The sequence below is a fragment of the Onychostoma macrolepis genome, chromosome 03 (genome assembly GCF_012432095.1).
Source record: "Onychostoma macrolepis isolate SWU-2019 chromosome 03, ASM1243209v1, whole genome shotgun sequence".
NCBI classification, from domain to species: Eukaryota; Metazoa; Chordata; class Actinopteri; order Cypriniformes; family Cyprinidae; genus Onychostoma; species Onychostoma macrolepis.
In genome coordinates this window covers 28,852,898-28,870,507 of record NC_081157.1, presented here as the reverse complement: position 1 = coordinate 28,870,507, position 17,610 = coordinate 28,852,898, and the positions used below count along the sequence as shown (strand labels likewise).

General features: G+C 36.9%; 1 protein-coding gene across 2 annotated transcripts; it reads left to right on the top strand.

Annotated features, from left to right (window-relative positions):
• Window positions 1–354: 354 nt before the first annotated feature.
• zfand2a (zinc finger, AN1-type domain 2A) lies at window positions 355–5,629 on the top strand. Of its 2 annotated transcripts, none has more exons than XM_058771213.1 (10): window positions 355–498; window positions 1,011–1,096; window positions 2,427–2,521; window positions 2,627–2,758; window positions 2,842–2,993; window positions 3,074–3,196; window positions 3,836–3,920; window positions 4,017–4,093; window positions 4,373–4,457; window positions 5,281–5,629. In XM_058771213.1, the coding sequence occupies exons 2-10, from the start codon at window positions 1,042–1,044 to the stop codon at window positions 5,317–5,319; spliced, it is 843 nt and encodes a 280-aa protein (XP_058627196.1). In that variant the 5' UTR covers window positions 355–498; window positions 1,011–1,041; the 3' UTR covers window positions 5,320–5,629. The 2 variants fall into 2 exon arrangements, with proteins under 2 accessions (XP_058627196.1, XP_058627197.1); XM_058771214.1 differs by having other exon boundaries at window positions 372–498; window positions 986–1,096.
• Window positions 5,630–17,610: the final 11,981 nt, after the last annotated feature.

The following is a 17,610-nucleotide window of genomic DNA, read 5'->3' as shown; positions in this document are numbered from 1 at the left end:
CCATCCATGCATTTATTTTCTATTGCAAATCAGGGTAGCAAATTACTACTAGTCGCTAATGAAAAACATTGCAGTGTTTCATGAATTCTGTTCCATACTTTCTCCCCGAATGGCAACAAGGTCTATCTGAGGCAACTTGTTGGTAATGACATGCATCTGACCGAGACTTTTCGCAATTTGCGAATGTTTCATTGTGTTGCCTAGCGACGTTTCTGGGGGAAAGTGTAGTAGAAATAAAATGCATAACTTACGTGATAATAATTGCTGTTGTGGGACACCCTGCCTTAAACATGCTGTATACAAATGTATAAATCCCGAGTACTTTAATTTTGAAAACACAGGCTCCTGTCGCCAGATTCACACCTCCAGCGATGACATCTCAAAAAACAGCAGACGACTACAAAACCCCAAACACAGCGGCCGCGCTTGATCGAGGCGAAAAGCGTTAGAAATCTGTCCGAGCTGGGACCAATATAAGAGGATTTGCGCACAATTCAGGTAAGATACACAATTACGGTTTTGTCAGTTAAAATACATCGGTTAAAGTGTTCGTTCTTAACGCAAAACAAACGAGAACCAGTCATTCCTGGTTTCTATATATTTGTTTTTGAAATCGCTATTTTGGGGCTTAACTAATTCATTAACAGGCGTTTTATTTAACGTTAGCCTCTCCCGGTTGAGTCTTTTTTTAAATAATGTTAGTTCATTGTATCGCATTTTAATGACAGATCGTTTATAGTTTGCTCTCCCTTATATCAGCGTTTATAATAACAACCAAGTAGCTGTGTTATTGAGATGTTCCTGTATTATTCTGTCTGCTTCATTAGTAACGTTAGCGAAGCCGCGTCCAGATACACAACAGTTACGTAATGGCCCCAGCTTATGGTAAACAGGATCACCTCGACTCTTGACAGGCCTTCCGCATTATTTAAAGCGTGTTTTACTCATTAGGTGTTGGCAGCTCGTTTGATTGATATGCCAACAGGCCACTCTGTGATTTGTGTTCACAGTCCAGCAGCTGAGCTCTTTCACCACTGTGCCATGGAGTTTCCAGACCTCGGGGAGCACTGCTCAGAGAAGAGCTGCAAACGTCTCGGTGTGTACTGTATTTGCTGATTTAACACTGTCTGTCTCATATAGTAGGGCTCCAGAGCAAAGCTGTTTTTCTATTGGCTTGGTCAGATTTGTAGTTTGCATGTCAACATTTTCACTGGCCATTAAACAGATTTTTTAACAATATACTACTGTGTAAAAGTTTGCGGTCAGATTTATTTAGTTTTAGTTATTTGTTTATTTTGAAAGAAATTGATACTTTTATTCAGGCGTAATTAAAATTGATCATAAGTGACATTAAAGACATGTATAATGTTACAAGAGATTATATTTCAATTTCTGTTCTTTTGAACATTAAATGAATCATGGGGGGCAAAAAAATGAGCGGTCAGTTATACAGTGTAGCTCTGGGCATTGCCGTTTTCAGAGGTGATGTGATTAACCAATCAGAATCAAGGACAGCATGTGATTAAAAACTTACAATAGACATGATGCTGAAAATTTCGTGATTTGTTGACCATTTCCAACCTGTTTAAAATAATACTTTTAAGCCTATGACCTAAGTCGCTTTTTCCACCATTAGCCATCCTTATTGTTAAGCTCTGTACAGCCTGTGAATTATTAATGTTTGTGTATACACATTACCTCTGCCTGATCACATGGTGAATGGCAAATGCATTAAAACTCATTAGGTGTGGCATTTCCTGTTTTCTGACCTTTTTCTTTTAAATATAACCATACAAACTAGTCATGGGACTAATGTGTCAGCCAGGGCTGCGTTTCCCAAAAGCATCGTAAGCCTAAGTTGATCGTAGCTCTATTGGTTTCAATGGGACTACGATGTACTTAAACTTACGATACTTTTGGGAAATGCAGCCTAAGTCAGTTCATTTTGCAATAGGCCTATTTGTTCAATCTGAGATTAAAAATGGTCTGAAAATTATACCCTGATTTATGTTGTATGATTTCAACATTTAGTGTATAAAGTTTAGTGAATAAATTATTTATAACAGCCATCAGCCACTGAAAAAACAGTTGTTGTTTTTTAAAGCTGCTGTGCTCATAGCGATTCAGCATTTGGTCCCACTTTATATTGTGTCCCTAATACCTGTGTACGTACATAGTAACTAGATGTGTACGTAGTATGTAACCACAGTGTAAGTACACATTGGTACATAGTATCTACAGCTGTAATATATCTGTAACTACACACATTTAACAACCCTCAGAATGGTTTGTGTGAGTACAAATGTGTAACAGGACATTGGCGTGTAGTTACTATGTAAGTACACAAATATTAGGGACACAATATAAAGTGGGACCCAGCATTTAGGTGATAAATAACTTGTTTATTTTTCACTGTCTTACTACAGATTTCCTTCCAATGAAATGTGATGCATGTGAAGAAATTTTCTGCAAAGACCACATAACTTATGCAAATCACAAGTGCACTTCATTATATAAGAAGGTGGGCATGATTGTGTCTAATGAATGATAATCTTGTCCTGTTGTATATTTTAACCAGTGCTTGAAACACACAGGTTGTGGCTGACATGTTTGTTTCCTTGTGCAGGATATCCAGGTTCCTGTATGTCCATTGTGCAACACCCCCATTCCCGTTAAAAGAGGGGAAATGCCAGACATCAAAGTTGGGGAACATATAGACAGAGACTGCAAATCTGACCCTGCTCAGAGGAAACGAAAGGTAGGCCGGCCACAAAAAGGAAGGAGAGAGAAAATTATGCCTCTGTAAAATGAATAACAACTCAATTGTTTCTCACCCCACAGATCTTTACAAATAAATGCTCCAAGGGCGGCTGTAAGCAGAAGGAAATGATCCGGGTGACATGTGACCAGTGCCGCTTGAACTACTGTCTCAAACATAGACATCCACTCGACCATGACTGTAAGACTGACAGCAAGCCAGTCTCCAAATCAGGGTTAGAGCGGTCGTTTAGCTTTCATACTACTGTGTTAAGTTTTCTGGATGACACTAGTAAAGGTGGGGTTTGTTTTGCAGGCATGCTGCTTTAATGAGAGTGCAAACCTCCTCTTCCAGTAACTCTGCGGCATCATCCACTAGAGGGAGCTCTAGGACCGTGTCTAATGGAGTAACTGGAAACACAAGACCTCAGAGCAGTAGGTAAGCACATTTTGAAAAATCAGTGCCCTCAGAAGTGTTTTGATTGTACTCTAACAGAAGTTTGGGGTTAGTATGATCTTTTATTGTCTCATACTCACCCAGGATGTATTTATTTGATCAAAAATTGTGTGAAATATTATAACAATTTAAAATAACTTGTATTTTAAAATGTAATGCATTCCTGTGGTTGTAAAATTACTCCAGTGATCCTTCAGAAATTATTCTAATATACTGATTTGCTGCTCCAACATTTATTAGTGTTAATGTTGAAAGGTTGTGCAGCTACTGATACAACATGATACTTTTTTCATGTTTCTTTGAATAGAAAGTTCAAACGAAAAGCATTTATTTTAATCCAAAGTCTTTTGTAACATTGCAAATGTCTTTACTGTTACCTCTGATCAATTGAATACATCATGTCTTAATAAAAACATTCTTTAAAAAAAAAAAAAAATCTTACTGATCCCAAACTTTTGAATTGTAGTGTACACATATATATATATATATATATATATATATATATATATATATATATATATATATATATATATATATATATGTATGTATATGCATATGTATATGTATATGTGTATATTCGAGTGTTTTCTCAGGTACTTATTACTCTCTGTTGCCCCTCAGCGCACAAAGGATAAATACTTCTCCGATGGTGTCTCCAACAGCACAGAATGTAATTCCCCCATCTGCCTCATTTCAAGTCGGGCTGGTGCGTTGTTCATTTTGAGATAGTTTAAAGGTTGACAGTGTAGTTTGAATCTACGCATGACTACATTTAAACCATAAATTGTGTTTTATTTCACAGACGGAGGAACAGGCCCTCCAGAGAGCATTAGAAATGTCACTAGCTGAATCTGCTCGGGCAAGCCAGCCTACCCTAAGGTATTTCTGACCTCTTCTGCCCTAATAATAAACCACCAGATTTTAAAGTTATTTTTACATTTAGTATTGAAAGTGTTCCATTTAAAAATAAAAAAAATGCTGGAAAATAGAAGACATGACACGTGGTTCTGGAATGTCTGCAAGATTGTGGCATTGTGGCTAGATGCAAATACCTTTGAATATTTTTGCAGTAAATGTTCAACAAAATGTTCCTTTTTTTAACAGATTTTTTTACTGTAATATTGAAATCTGAAATCTAACTAACTGTGTGCATTTCAGCCCTCAGGAGCAGGAGGATCTGGCCTTAGCACAGGCTCTTGCTGCTAGTGAAGAAGAATACAGGCGACAGCAGCAGAGACAACAGGTAGCCAGAAACCTTAGCAGTCAGTAGTATGCTATGCTAACAGGAACTCATCTAGGTACATAGCCCTAGTGACATCTCTGTTTATGTCTAACCTTTTCGGGTGCCGGGCACTATAAAATGGTCTGTATTTTTATTATTATTTTTCTTTTTTTAATTATGTTTTAAGTAAATATTATTAAGTATCAACATCTTACTCATTGTGGGTGAGCGGTAACATCTGGGTGTGCATCTGCATATGCAATAACATTGCAGTATTTACAGAGAGAGATTGTTAAATAAACAAGAAACTCTAAGAGAAAAACACGTTTGCCTATCAATTATAATGATTTTTGGTACATGCTGCTTTTTACTTGGACTGTCAGAACATTTTAATTTTGTGGGGTGTGCTATTGAACTGGCCTGGGTTTGCATGTCTTATAATTTCAGATGAAAGAAAAGATGATTCCAGAAGCATGCATGTGTACTTTTACTATTTTGCTGATTTTCTCTTTAAAAGGTGAATTTGAATAAACACTTTGCATGATATTTGTACAATTGTCATCTTGTTAATAGTGATGCACCGAGATTAACTTCTAACCAAAACACTGAAACTTAAGTTTTAATTTGGCCAAAAACAAATAAAGTTTATTTAATAATCAAATCATTAATCATATTTGCAGTTAAACCATATTACCAGAGCTAAACGTCAGCCCCTCGTGTAGTTGCTGAAATGACGGCACATTAGCCGTGGACTTGATGATGGTTGTCACCATCAGTCAGGTTTTGTCATTGTCTGTGAATGATGAGTAAATACTTGTTCTCTAATTGTTCTTTCAATCCACAGGGAGGAGTTTCCAAAGAGACCAGCTGCTGCCTGTCTTAATGTGAGGTGACACTGAACAACTGTAATCTGCCTCAATCTGCACACAAGCACCAGTAATGTACCAGTGAGCTGCACATGTCTAGTGGATTTCTGAGTCCAGCATACGACGCTTCTGCTTCCCAAATCAACACATCTGATGGCTGTTATGTTGTCATTGTTTTTCTGTTTTGCGTCACTCTGCAGTGTGCTTCTTAGACGTGCAATTGTGCCATTTTGGCGAGTGGTGCTTCATGTAAATATTTTATATAGCTATCATGTTAAGCTGTCAATCAATGTAGATGTCTTTTGAAATAAATTATTTTAAAATGTTTATTTCTCTCCTGCCTTATTGATCACACCTCTAACCGGAGCTCTTAACATCACACACTTTAGTTTTCATTATTCATTACATTTCAGAAGTGACTGTTATACATAAACAGTGAAAAAGTGTAAAGACAAGATTTGGGATATTTTTGCACTCTGTTACATAAAAAAAAAAAAACGTTTGGATTTAAAACAAACAAAATGACCACCGATCATTTTTTAAAGCATTTACCCAGCAGATCAGTCAGTAGAACCAGACCTAGAATAATGTTTCCAATAAAGATACTGTCAATCTGTCATCTGTGAGATGAGTCACAATTTGAGATGCTGAGAGATTTATGGGCATTAATATGCATTTTTGTTTTTTTTTAGATGCTGGCTTGGCAGCACTGCATCGGTCTCACTGTTCATTCCTCTCTGTTATTGTGCTCTCCAAACATTAAACATAAAATAATAGACTAAGTTTATTTCTTAAAATCTAGAATCTAGGTAATCACATCCATTATGAAGCCAAAGCATTCACATAATGATGTAACCAATGCATTAACACTGAAAAGCTAAGTGCTATAGCACGTCAGAGCTCCATGCCTCTTCGTTCAGGGTCATTTAATAAATTACACCAGACCTCACTTACAGAGAGACAATTACAGATAATTACACTAATTCATATTCCAATCAGTTTTTTTTTTTTTTTTTTAAAGGTGATTTAATTTTTGAGCATCATTAAAGACATCTCTATATTTCTGGTAAACACACTGGGAACCGCATGCCGCCACATGTTTACAGGAGTGAAACAGAGGTAGATTGGGACTGTGTAGATTGAGACAGATTGATGATGGTAATGTTGGGGAGATCACAGTCGCAGGTGGGTTTGAGTTAAAGGTGTTGTTTTTCTCTGGGCGCAACATGAATTCAGGCTTGTTCAAATGTGTGCAGTCATTCCTCATCGTGACAGAAGTGCGCTGGGTGCTTTTTCGTCTGTCTGAACAGATTCCCATCACAGAGTCCACGAGGCAAAAACACAATTGCACCCTAACTGCACCAGACGCAGTCTGCAGTCAAGCGCAGCTGTGACACTGTAAGCATCTGTCAATATTTACAAGCTTTTCAAACAAAATCGTGTCAATTCAGCCATAGAGGGAATAGATCCCTGTATTATGGTTTTATCTTGTGTGCTGTACCTGCATTGTAAATCCTGGAGAAACGCTAATAGAATTTCATATTTTGGAAATGACCACAATTTACTACGAATCAGATGAATCAGTTTTTTAGAACTTAAAAGAATAATTCACCCAAAAATGATTTTTTTTTTTATTTATTTATTTTTATTTTTTTACCTCATTTACTCATGTCGTTCCAAACCTGAGTTTCTTTCTTATGTTGAACATAGAATATATTTTGAAGAATGCTGGTAGTCAAACATTGATCGTCCCCATTGACTTATATAGGCCTACTCCATAGTTTTCTTTCCCTACTATGAAGTCAATGGGGACACTTTGGTTCTTCAAAATTTTTGAAAAACTTTTAGAAAAGAAAGAAACTTACACAGGTTTGGAAAAACATAAGGGTGAGTAAATGATGACAAAATTTTCATTTTGGGGTGAACTATCCCTTTCAGGGCGTCTATATTAGGCAGGTCTGTTTCAATTAAAAACAAAACAAAAAAACTCTGGTACAGATGCTCTGTTCGGTTTGTTTGAATAAGAATGAACACTAACATCCAAACCTTGGTGCACAACAAACAAGTGAATTTTATTTGATTCTCTAAAGAATCTTAAATCAGAAATCTATTTGCATTCCTTAATTGACTGTCTTATTTATTTACTTACAAATAGAACCAAATGGGATTTTACAGAAGTAGCCTTTCACAGAAATAGCCTTTTGTCCCCTAGTTCCCTGAAAAACTACATATATGTACTAGTTTTGCTGCAGGGAATCCAGAATTAATTATGCTGATTTGAAGGACCCAAATCAGTGGCATAATATTGTACAGGCCTCCATCCACAACTTATTAACATAAAAACATAAAAACATGAAAACATAACGCTGTGCAACATTTTGTTCAAGGCATCTTTTCACAAACTATGAAAGCTTCAAAGTTCCTGTCTATCTTTCAAATGAACTATCCTTCAAGGGATCTCACAAAACAACTCTGTTCAGTTTGTTTATATATTCTTAAATGCTCCAATTTGCTTGATACACCTCAACTTGGGATAAATTAATTATCAACATCAAGCTCTGGCAAAGATCATGTGGAGATCATTTATCACTGAAGTTTTGCCATCACGGGAATAAATTACATAGTAAAATATTTAAAATATATATTTATTTATCAAAATAGAAAACTATAACTACTGTTATGTTAAACTGGAGTACTGTTTCATAAATTTACTGTTTTTACTTCATTTTTGATCGACCAAAGAGATCTCTTTCAAAAAATATGAATCTTACCGCCCCTAAACTTTTGAACGGTAGTGTATATACTTCATAATTTAGGAGTTTGTAGAATTTAAAACCCTCACCATGAATAAGATACATTTGTTACAAATACAAAAAGGTGGATGAAATGAGTAAAACAGTAAAATCAGGGATTTTCATCTTAAACTTAAAATAAAGTTGCAAGGTATGGCCATATTTGGCTATGATGCACAGCAGCCATGTAAGAAGAAAGACGAGCAGGAGATGCTGAGTTTAAAAACACTGCAGAAAAAATAACGAGAATTGAAGGTTTTCTGTGCTCCTGCAGATGAAACACATAACAGACATGCAGGCAACCAACAGAATGAAATTGGCACAAAACGAAACTCATCAAGGAGCGGGTGAGGGAAATTAACTAATCAAGAGCTAACAAGTGTGTGAGACAGGGAACAAAAAACTATGTGCTAGCAATTACAACATTTTCAGAATCCTGCACTCTCAGAAATAAAGGTACAAAAGCTGTCACTTGGGCGGTACCTTTTCAAAAGGTGCACTTTTGTACCTATTAGGTTCAAATATGTACGAATATGTACCTTTAAGGTACCAAAATGGACCCTTGAGGTACAAACATGTACCTTTTGAAAAGGTACCGCCCAAGTGACAGCTTTTGTACCTTTATTTCTGAGAGTGTGACATGAAGTTCTTTTAATGAAACTTAAGGAAACTTACATTTTCAAAGAATTACTAAAGGCTAAAGAACAAAAAAAAAAGCACAATGGAAATGTGATAAGAAAATTGTTCTTTGCTGAGCCTAGTGCTGCAGAGAACCATTGTTGAACCTTTTCTTTTTAGGTTTTATTGTGGGTAGAGTTCATACATCAGCCACAATATTAAAACCACCTGCCTAATATTGTGTCTGTCCACCTTGTGCTGCAAAAACAGCTCTAATGCTGTTTAAAGACCTCTGAACATGTCCTGCAAGTTGCATGGATTTTGCATTGGATGTTGGACCAGAACATCCCACAGATGCTCAACTGGATTGAGATTTGGGGAATTTGGAGAATTAAGCTTGAACTCCATTGCCATCTGCAACAATCACATGTTCTAGAAAGGTACAGTACATGTCAAAGTAACGTCCACATGAATGCCTGAACCCAAGGTTTCCCAGAAGATCATTGCCCAGAACATAATACTTCCTCCACTGGCCTGCTTTCCTCCCATAATGCATCCTGCTGCCATCTCTCCCTGAAATAAACAATGCACACTCATCCATCCACCAGATCTAAAAGCAAATGTGATTCATCAGATCAGGCAACCTTCTTCCATTGCTCCATGCCCATTGTAGGTGCTTTCAGGGGTAGACAGCAGTCATCATCGGTTACAAAGCCCCAAACACAGTAAACTATGAAACTGTCTGCTTTGACACTTTTCTATCATTGCCAAATTTTCAGCAGTTTGTGCTACAGTAGCCCTTTTGTGTAATTGGACCAGAGTGCATCAATGAGCCTTAAGCACCCATAATCCTGACACCAGTTTCACCGGTTGTCTTTCTTTGCTCAACCTTTGCTAGGTACCGACCGCTGCATACAGAGAAAACCTAACAAAACTTGCCGTTTTGGAAATGCTCTGACCTAGTCGTCTAGCCATCACTATTTGGTCAAAGTCACTCAGATGTTTTCAATTGCCATTTTTCCTATTTCCAACACATGAAATTCAAAAACTGACTGTTCACTTGCTGCCTAATAGATTCCACCCCTTGGCAGGTGCCACAGTAACAATATAATTATTGGTATTCACTTAGTGTTCAGCTTAGCAGTTATGGGCTTATCTGTTAATGCAAAAGGTTCAAACCCCAAATGGGGTACCAGATCATCTAACCTCAGATTCAATCTGTGTGTGTACTGCAACTTGCATGGCAAAAAAATAAACAAAAAGTAATATGGAATAAAATATGTGTGGGGGAAAAAAGAGGCATTTTCAGCAAGTCTACAATTTTCTTGTCACAGAAAAATAACTCACTTTTTAGAAGTGACTATGCTTTAGTTTCTCTAACAAGACCAGAAACTGTTGCTTTGTATTCAGCCTTCCTCCACTGATTACAGTACTCAGTGAGACAGGTCACTGTTTACATTGAGTACTGTGGAGTTTAAAGAGAGCCTCCATTTCCCCTGGCTTAATGAGTGGGAGGGCAAGGGCCAGTGTACAGAGCTTCACCCTGCCTCCCTGCTCCATTATTATTCTGGTGATGAGCCCATAGCTCTCTAAAAGAAAACGCTGTGTGGGCAGCCTGCATTGTCAGGTTTGATGTCATTGATATTAATATTTTACCATTGTCTGAATTCACAACAGAACCTATAGCAGAAATAGTTGTGAAATCTGGGACAAAATGAGGTGGATTCGTGATAACATATGCATTGTGTGTAGCAAACTGAGTACACTTTCATGTTTCACTTTCAGTTTCATGCCATCGTTCTTGATTAAATCCTTACAGGAAGGCAGCTGTCTCTTTAGAGCAGATGCTGCTAGAAAAGACTGTTCTTTTTTGAAGTGATCTCTCAGAAGGAGGTGAAACCTACTGGAGAAAATACTCAGTGAGTCATGAAGTCCTGAGGGATGTCAAGGATGCACTATATGAAGTGTAGTCTTAGTTGGTGGGGGTTTTTTGTGTGTGTGTGTTGGGGGGGGGCAATGTGTGCCAATTTGTTTAGCCCGTAAATCACTACAATACATATTGTTGAGGAAAATGTGCAATTGTCCTGTTGCAAGTATGCCATTTCCTTTTATGTAATACTTTTATATTATAACCGCACATGTTATTGTATTTATTAAGAAAGTGGTTTATTAAGAAAAACACCACACGTGTTATTCTATTTTTTTAAACATTTATTGAGAAGATGTTTATAAAGCAAGAGTATAGCTGAGATGAAACATGTATTAGCAATTTATTTTAAAGAAAAGGAATGTTACCATTGAGTGCTGTGTTGCAGACGCAGCGAAGGAGGCATCTAAGAAGAAGGTTCCAGAGGAGAAAAATTAGAAAATGGAGGACTTTATATAGAAAACTTCTAAGGGAATTTCGAGACCTCATGGCATCACAAGACATTGGAATCCACCTTCTGTCTATAAAGGACTGAAGTGTGATGAATAAATGAGATGCTGGTTCTCACAATCCACTTCTCCGGTGCTGGTGGCCTTGTCATTGATGCTTCTGAACAACCGAGCTTGCAAATTATACGCTTTTGTTTTTATTTCTGTTTTTATATTACTATTTTGTATGTAAAGTATTTAACCTGTAAACAATAAAACTATATTTAATTATAACTAAGAATCACGCCTACCAAAAGACTCTGATTTGTAAGCTTGAACAGAACAGACCACAGAGAAGTCTTCTGACCTACAACCCGAATTCCGGAAATGTTGGGACGTTTTTTTAAAAATTTGAATAAAATGAAAACTAAAAGACTTTCAAATCAAATGAGCCAACATTTTATTCACAATAGAAAATAGAGTACATAACAAATGTTTAAACTGAAAAATTTTACACTTTTATCCACTAAATGAGTTCAAGTTTGATGCCTGCTACAGGTCTCAAAAAAGTTGGCAAACAAAGCAAAGGGCTGAAAAAGCAAGAAATTTTTGAAAATATTCAGCTGGGAGAATATCTAGCAACTAATTAAGTTAATTGACATCAGGTCTGTAACATGATTAGCTATAAAAGGGATGTCTTAGAGAGGCAGAGTCGCTCAGAAGTAGGCTCTCCAATCTGTGAAAGAGTGCGTAAAAAGATTGTGGAATACTTTAAAAATAACGTTCCTCAACATCAAATTGCAAAGGCTTTGCAAATCTCATCATCTACAGTGCATAACATCATCAAAAGATTCAGAGACACTGGAGTAATCTCTGTGCGTAAGGGACAAGGCCGAAGAATTTTGTTGGATGCCCGTGGTCTTCGGGCCCTCGGACGACACTGCATCACTCATCGGCATGATTCTGTCATTGACATGACTAAATGGGCCCAGGAATACTTCCAGAAACCACTGTCGGTAAACACAATCCGCTGTGCCATCTGCAGATGCCAACTAAAGATCTATCATGCAAAAAGGAAGCCATATGTGAACATGGTCCAGAAGCGCCCTGTGGGCCAAGGCTCACTTAAAATGGACTGTTTCAAAGTAGAAAAGTGTTCTATGGTCAGACGAGTCCAAATTTGACATTCTTGTTAGAAATCACGGACACCGTGTCCTCAGGGCTAAAGAGGAGGGAGATCTTCCAGTGTGTTATCAGCATTCAGTTCAAAAGCCAGCACCTCTGATGGTATGGGGGTGCATATGTGCATACAGTATAGGCAGCTTGCATGTTTTGGAAGGCACTATGATTGCTGAAAGGTATATAAAGGTTTTAGAGCAACACATGCTCCCCTCCAGACGACGTCTATTTCAGGGAAGGCCTTGTGTATTTCAGCAGGACGATGCAAACCCACATACTGCAGCTATTACAACAGCTTCGTAGTAGAAGAGTCCGGGTGCTGAATTGGCCTGCAGTCCAGATCTTTCACCTATAGAGAACATTTGGTGCATCATTAAACAAAAAATACGTCAAAGACGACCACAAACTCTTCAGAAGCTGGAAACCTATATCAGGCAAGAATGGGACCAAATTACAACACCAAAACTCCATGAACTCATAACCTCGAAGCCCAGACATCTTCAAACTGTTTTGAAAAGAAGATGAGATGCTACACCATGGTAAACATGCCCCTGTCCCAACTATTTTGAGACCTGTAGCAGGCATCAAATTTTAAATGAGCTCATTTTGTGCATAAAATTTCTGTTTAAACATTTGTTATGTTCTCTATGTTCCATTGGCTCATGTGATTTGAAATTCTTTTAGTTTTCATTTTATTCAAATTTAAAAAATGTCCCAACACTTCCGGAATTCAGGTTGTATTTTGTAAGTATGAAAACTCAGGACAGATTTGACTTACTTTACCTTATCTGAGAATCAATAAAATAAGGTGTAGGAAATTCAGCACCATAAAACAATATGCATTTTATAATTTGCAAAAACCATGATCATTCTTTCTGCAAGTTAATCTATTATCTGTAGTTAATATAGTTTTGAAAATGCAAGACTAACTCACAGCGCAAAATATGAAGGAACAGGCAATACTGTACTGTTATTTTGCACTCCTACTGTGGTTAAAAACCTTTTAACCACAGCACACAAAGCACAACAATAATTAGCCTAATTGCTAACTGTTAGCCATAACGAAACAGTGATCGTAATTCGGTGACGTGTTTAACAAGAATTAGCTTTAGGATTCTCAGTATGCACACATAGTTTCTGAAGGCATATGCATATTCCATTTATGGCTAACATACAGTGCTACATAAAAACCAAACTAAAATACCAAAAGTCTGAAGATTATTTTATAATTTTCTATTCATATATTTTTTTAAATATATATTTTTAATAATTTTTCTTATTTTGATGAATCCGATTATTATGAATTTATGAGTCTATTGATTTTGGATTGTGTGAAAGGAGATGCTACAACACTAGAATCTGAATCACAGCATTAAAAACAGGATTCAAAACAGTTCTTCCCCCAGGCAATATGCATTATAAACAGAAATAAAATATACCGTACCTCATACATACAGATTTTTTCCATGCATTAATGCATTCCACTTTGCTCATACAGTGCACACTCTTCTGCTGTTTTGACCAAGATCTTTGTTTTGGTTATTACTCATTGATTATTTTTTCACATTATTTCTTTCACACAAGTTATATTTCCTGATATCCTGAAGGCTTTGCCTGGCCTCTAGCACATCTTGCACAATATCAATTTTATGCATCTGTCAATGCTTTGTTTACATAATTTTCTGCTCGCTACATTACTGCCTACATTTTCCCCACACATTTACTGCTATTTGTACAAACAGCCTGTTGTTGTTGTTGTCTTTTGCAGTCGAGCAAGTCTATAAAATGAAAGCATCCCAATTCACATACAGCCACACATGGCAAATGAATAATCTTCAATTTCAATCTCACACTTTCAGTCAATGAACATCCTGTGAAACCAGTCTGACCTGATGGCACATCTGTTAGGTGTGTCTGAAAAGACACACAGCCTAGAGTTTTTGTGCAAGCTTCAAGCTCTCTCGAGCCGTGTGATTTTTTTCACAATGACACACATACATTGAATCACTATGCGGAGGCTTATCACGTTGCTCTGTATGAGCATATTCACCCAGCCCATGCGCACTGACACACATTTTTATCAGGCACTCCTTTCATTTTGAAGCATCAAATGACATATTGTTATTGTTTATGTGTCAGATTGATCCCACAATAACAAAAATAAAGGCCATTGACAACAGTAAGGCTCAAAACTGAATTATAATGAAGCTGTGTCACGATTATCGCTCTCAGTCACTCACTGATGAAGACAACAAAAGATAAAAGACATTCAAATGAAAAATCAGACATTTCAAACACACACACACACACACACACAAAAGATTAAAAGCCTAAAAGGTGAAGTAGACTCAAATAATTTGGTATTATTGTAGATTAGATTTGTGCTTGTGTATCATTAGTGTGCATGAGGCATGATTGTTTGCTCTTTTGCATTGCATAAATGATGGTATTGATTGTATTTAATAACAAGGGACAGGATAAATAAATGATGGTTTAGTGAGAATGGTTAAGCTTGTTGGCCATTATGCCACAGACATGATCGTATTCTGCAGTTATTATGCAATCAATGTGTTTGCTACACACTGACAGGTCTTGCGGTGCAGATAAATAGCGGTTCAGAGACGCTTTACGCTGTGTGAAAATGACTGGATGTAAAGGATCTTATTGCACAACATTTGCAGAATATTGTCTCACTACAACTGAAGAGCTGGAGGAAGGGAGCTGTCTGTCGATTTCTCACCTCTGAACCCATGACAGCGGTCCAGTGATGAGAAGACACAAGGACATGCTTGCCTAATTAAGCCAGTCATTTACTGACTCAAGGTACAGGAGTGCAATTAGCCAAAGAATGGGGTCTATTCTCTGCAAGTTCGAAATGTCACTATCATTATCTCCGTCGTTATAAGCCACAAAGCAGTACAAGAAGCAGATAAAGGTAGTGCATTTGTTAAAATTTAAAAAAAAAAACTTGGGTGTGTGTGTGTTAAGAGAGGATCTTTGATTTCCTGTCACTGATCATCACAGGGATGCAACAGTAATGGTCACGTATTAGAACAGTTTGTTTGCACAGACTGTACACAGTAGCCAACATGAATAGGTACTTAAAGAAGAAGCAAAGGGTGATATCCACTGTCACTGACTGAAACACTGTTAAAAATAGACTATAAATATATAATAATAGATTCTCAAGCACTACATTGTTGTCTGACACCTGAGCAGAAAGTCTTTTTACTGAAAACCATCGGTTACCATGTGTTCTTGACGTTTAAAAATGTGTGACGCAACGCTGAGAAATGGAAAAGGACAAAGGGCCTTGAAGCGCATTTTTAAACCTTGAAGAATCAGAAAACCAGTGAGATGTAACACAACAGTCAAAAACATCCATCAAATGCATTTTTACAAAGAAAACAATGAAAAGGCAGTGCAGTAGAACAAACAAACAAAAAAAAATCTGTTTTGTGAATCGGTCACAAAGATGTGATCACAAGAAAGACAATCTGACTAAAATATGCAGATTGTGCTGGAGTTTATGATGGATTTAGTGCTTGACATATTAAATCATGTTTACCCACTGGACGCTTCGCAGTTGTTGTGTTAAATATTGCTGTTTGGATTAATGTTTCATTTGAACAGGCTGGCTGGGTTTAAATGTTTATTAAAATTAAACTTTGATAAACAATTTATCTTGACTTGGGCATTCAGAAACAAAGTGTGCATCTTTCCAACTATCTCTTTACAAATCTGGGATCAAATATATAACGGCATGTTAGAACTATAAAAAAACTATAAGTTTCTTGGTGGGTAATCTTGTACTTACATATTTCACATGATGTGCCACAAGTGTGTCGCAGATCACAGCAGTGTTTCCTTGCACTGCTTCAGCACCAACACTACTCAAGAGATCCACAATGCATTCAGAAAAAATAACAGAGAGCACCACTTATAGTTTAATTCATGAACAAATGACTTATATGACTTAGACGTGTGTTTTCATAATGAGGTGAGGATCAAGGTCAAACATCAGCCTTTGGTCCTCTTAATTCAAATGCTTTAGCCTTGTCTTTGATTCATTCTAGTCAAGGGAACAGGCATAGTTTATATAAATTTTTACTGTCTGTCATTCTCCGGTCACCTTTAATCAGCTTTGTGTTTTCAGAAACTGTATTGGACTGTAACTGCAAGACAGCCAGAATGGAAGCAGCACTCTTCATACATGACTTTTGCATGCTTGATGTTCTCTTGTAGTGTTTAGTGATGAATATTTCAACCATCTGGCTGATGGAAGTTTTGTCACATCTCCTCCCAAACTGTCCACCCTTTTAAGGATAACCAAATGACATGATTAAGCAAACAAACTAAAGGTCCAGGCAGTCCTTAAAAGAGCAGTTTTGTCAGGGTCGCACAGTGTCAGATGAGATCTTAAAGTTGATCTATTTGAAGTTTAAAACTGATTCAGTGCTTGTGAAGCGTGCATGGTTTCTTTATCCACTCAATGCGTTTATTCTGCTATAACTGGCTGTCATTATGGTAATGGTTTTAGACAGAATAAAGAGGATGAATAGTGCAAAAAAAAAAAGTGATGATTCAAAATATGAAACATTATTATCAATATTCAATAGCAAATAGAGCCATTAATATGAACTATAGGCATAAGGGTCTTGATCTTCTGTGTTGCACTGACAAATGCTCTTTTGGAAAAAGAAAGTCTGTACTTCACATACTTGCAAACCAGTTTAAACATATGTGACAGATTACTCAGAATCAAGAAAACAGCAAAAATGAAGGTGGTCATGTTTATGTATACCATATAGGGAAAACTGCATATGCTTAATTAGAAAAAAAGTGACAATCACACTCTGTTGACACTGCTGTTTTGAAACCATTTGAGATAATTTTAGGATAATTTCCAAACTACACAGAGACTCACACTAGTTGGCCCAGATGCTGCTGCTTGTGTTGCCATGACGACAAGGGAGAATTCTCAGAATGTGCTATAAATTTCATTTGATTGTGCTGTGTTTAAATATTTTAACTCTGGAAATGTGGATGGACAAGATGTATGGATCACAACAAAGAAAGACTGAAACGTGCCATGTGTAACCCCATTAGTTTTCAGCTGTTCAGCAACTGAAAAACTGTGCTGAAATGACTAGAGTTGACCTACACTTGACTTACATCTCAGAGCTTTTAAAAACTCTTAGGCTGCAGTCTGAGATGGGTAGACATTCATACTGAGGCCAACAGATATCAGTAGTGGAGTGTGTTAATAATCCAAACGCTGTACTTTCTTTCTTTATTTTTGATTTTATTATTATTATTACTGAAGCCATTTTGCACTACAGAAGTAGCATTTAGATGCATTTA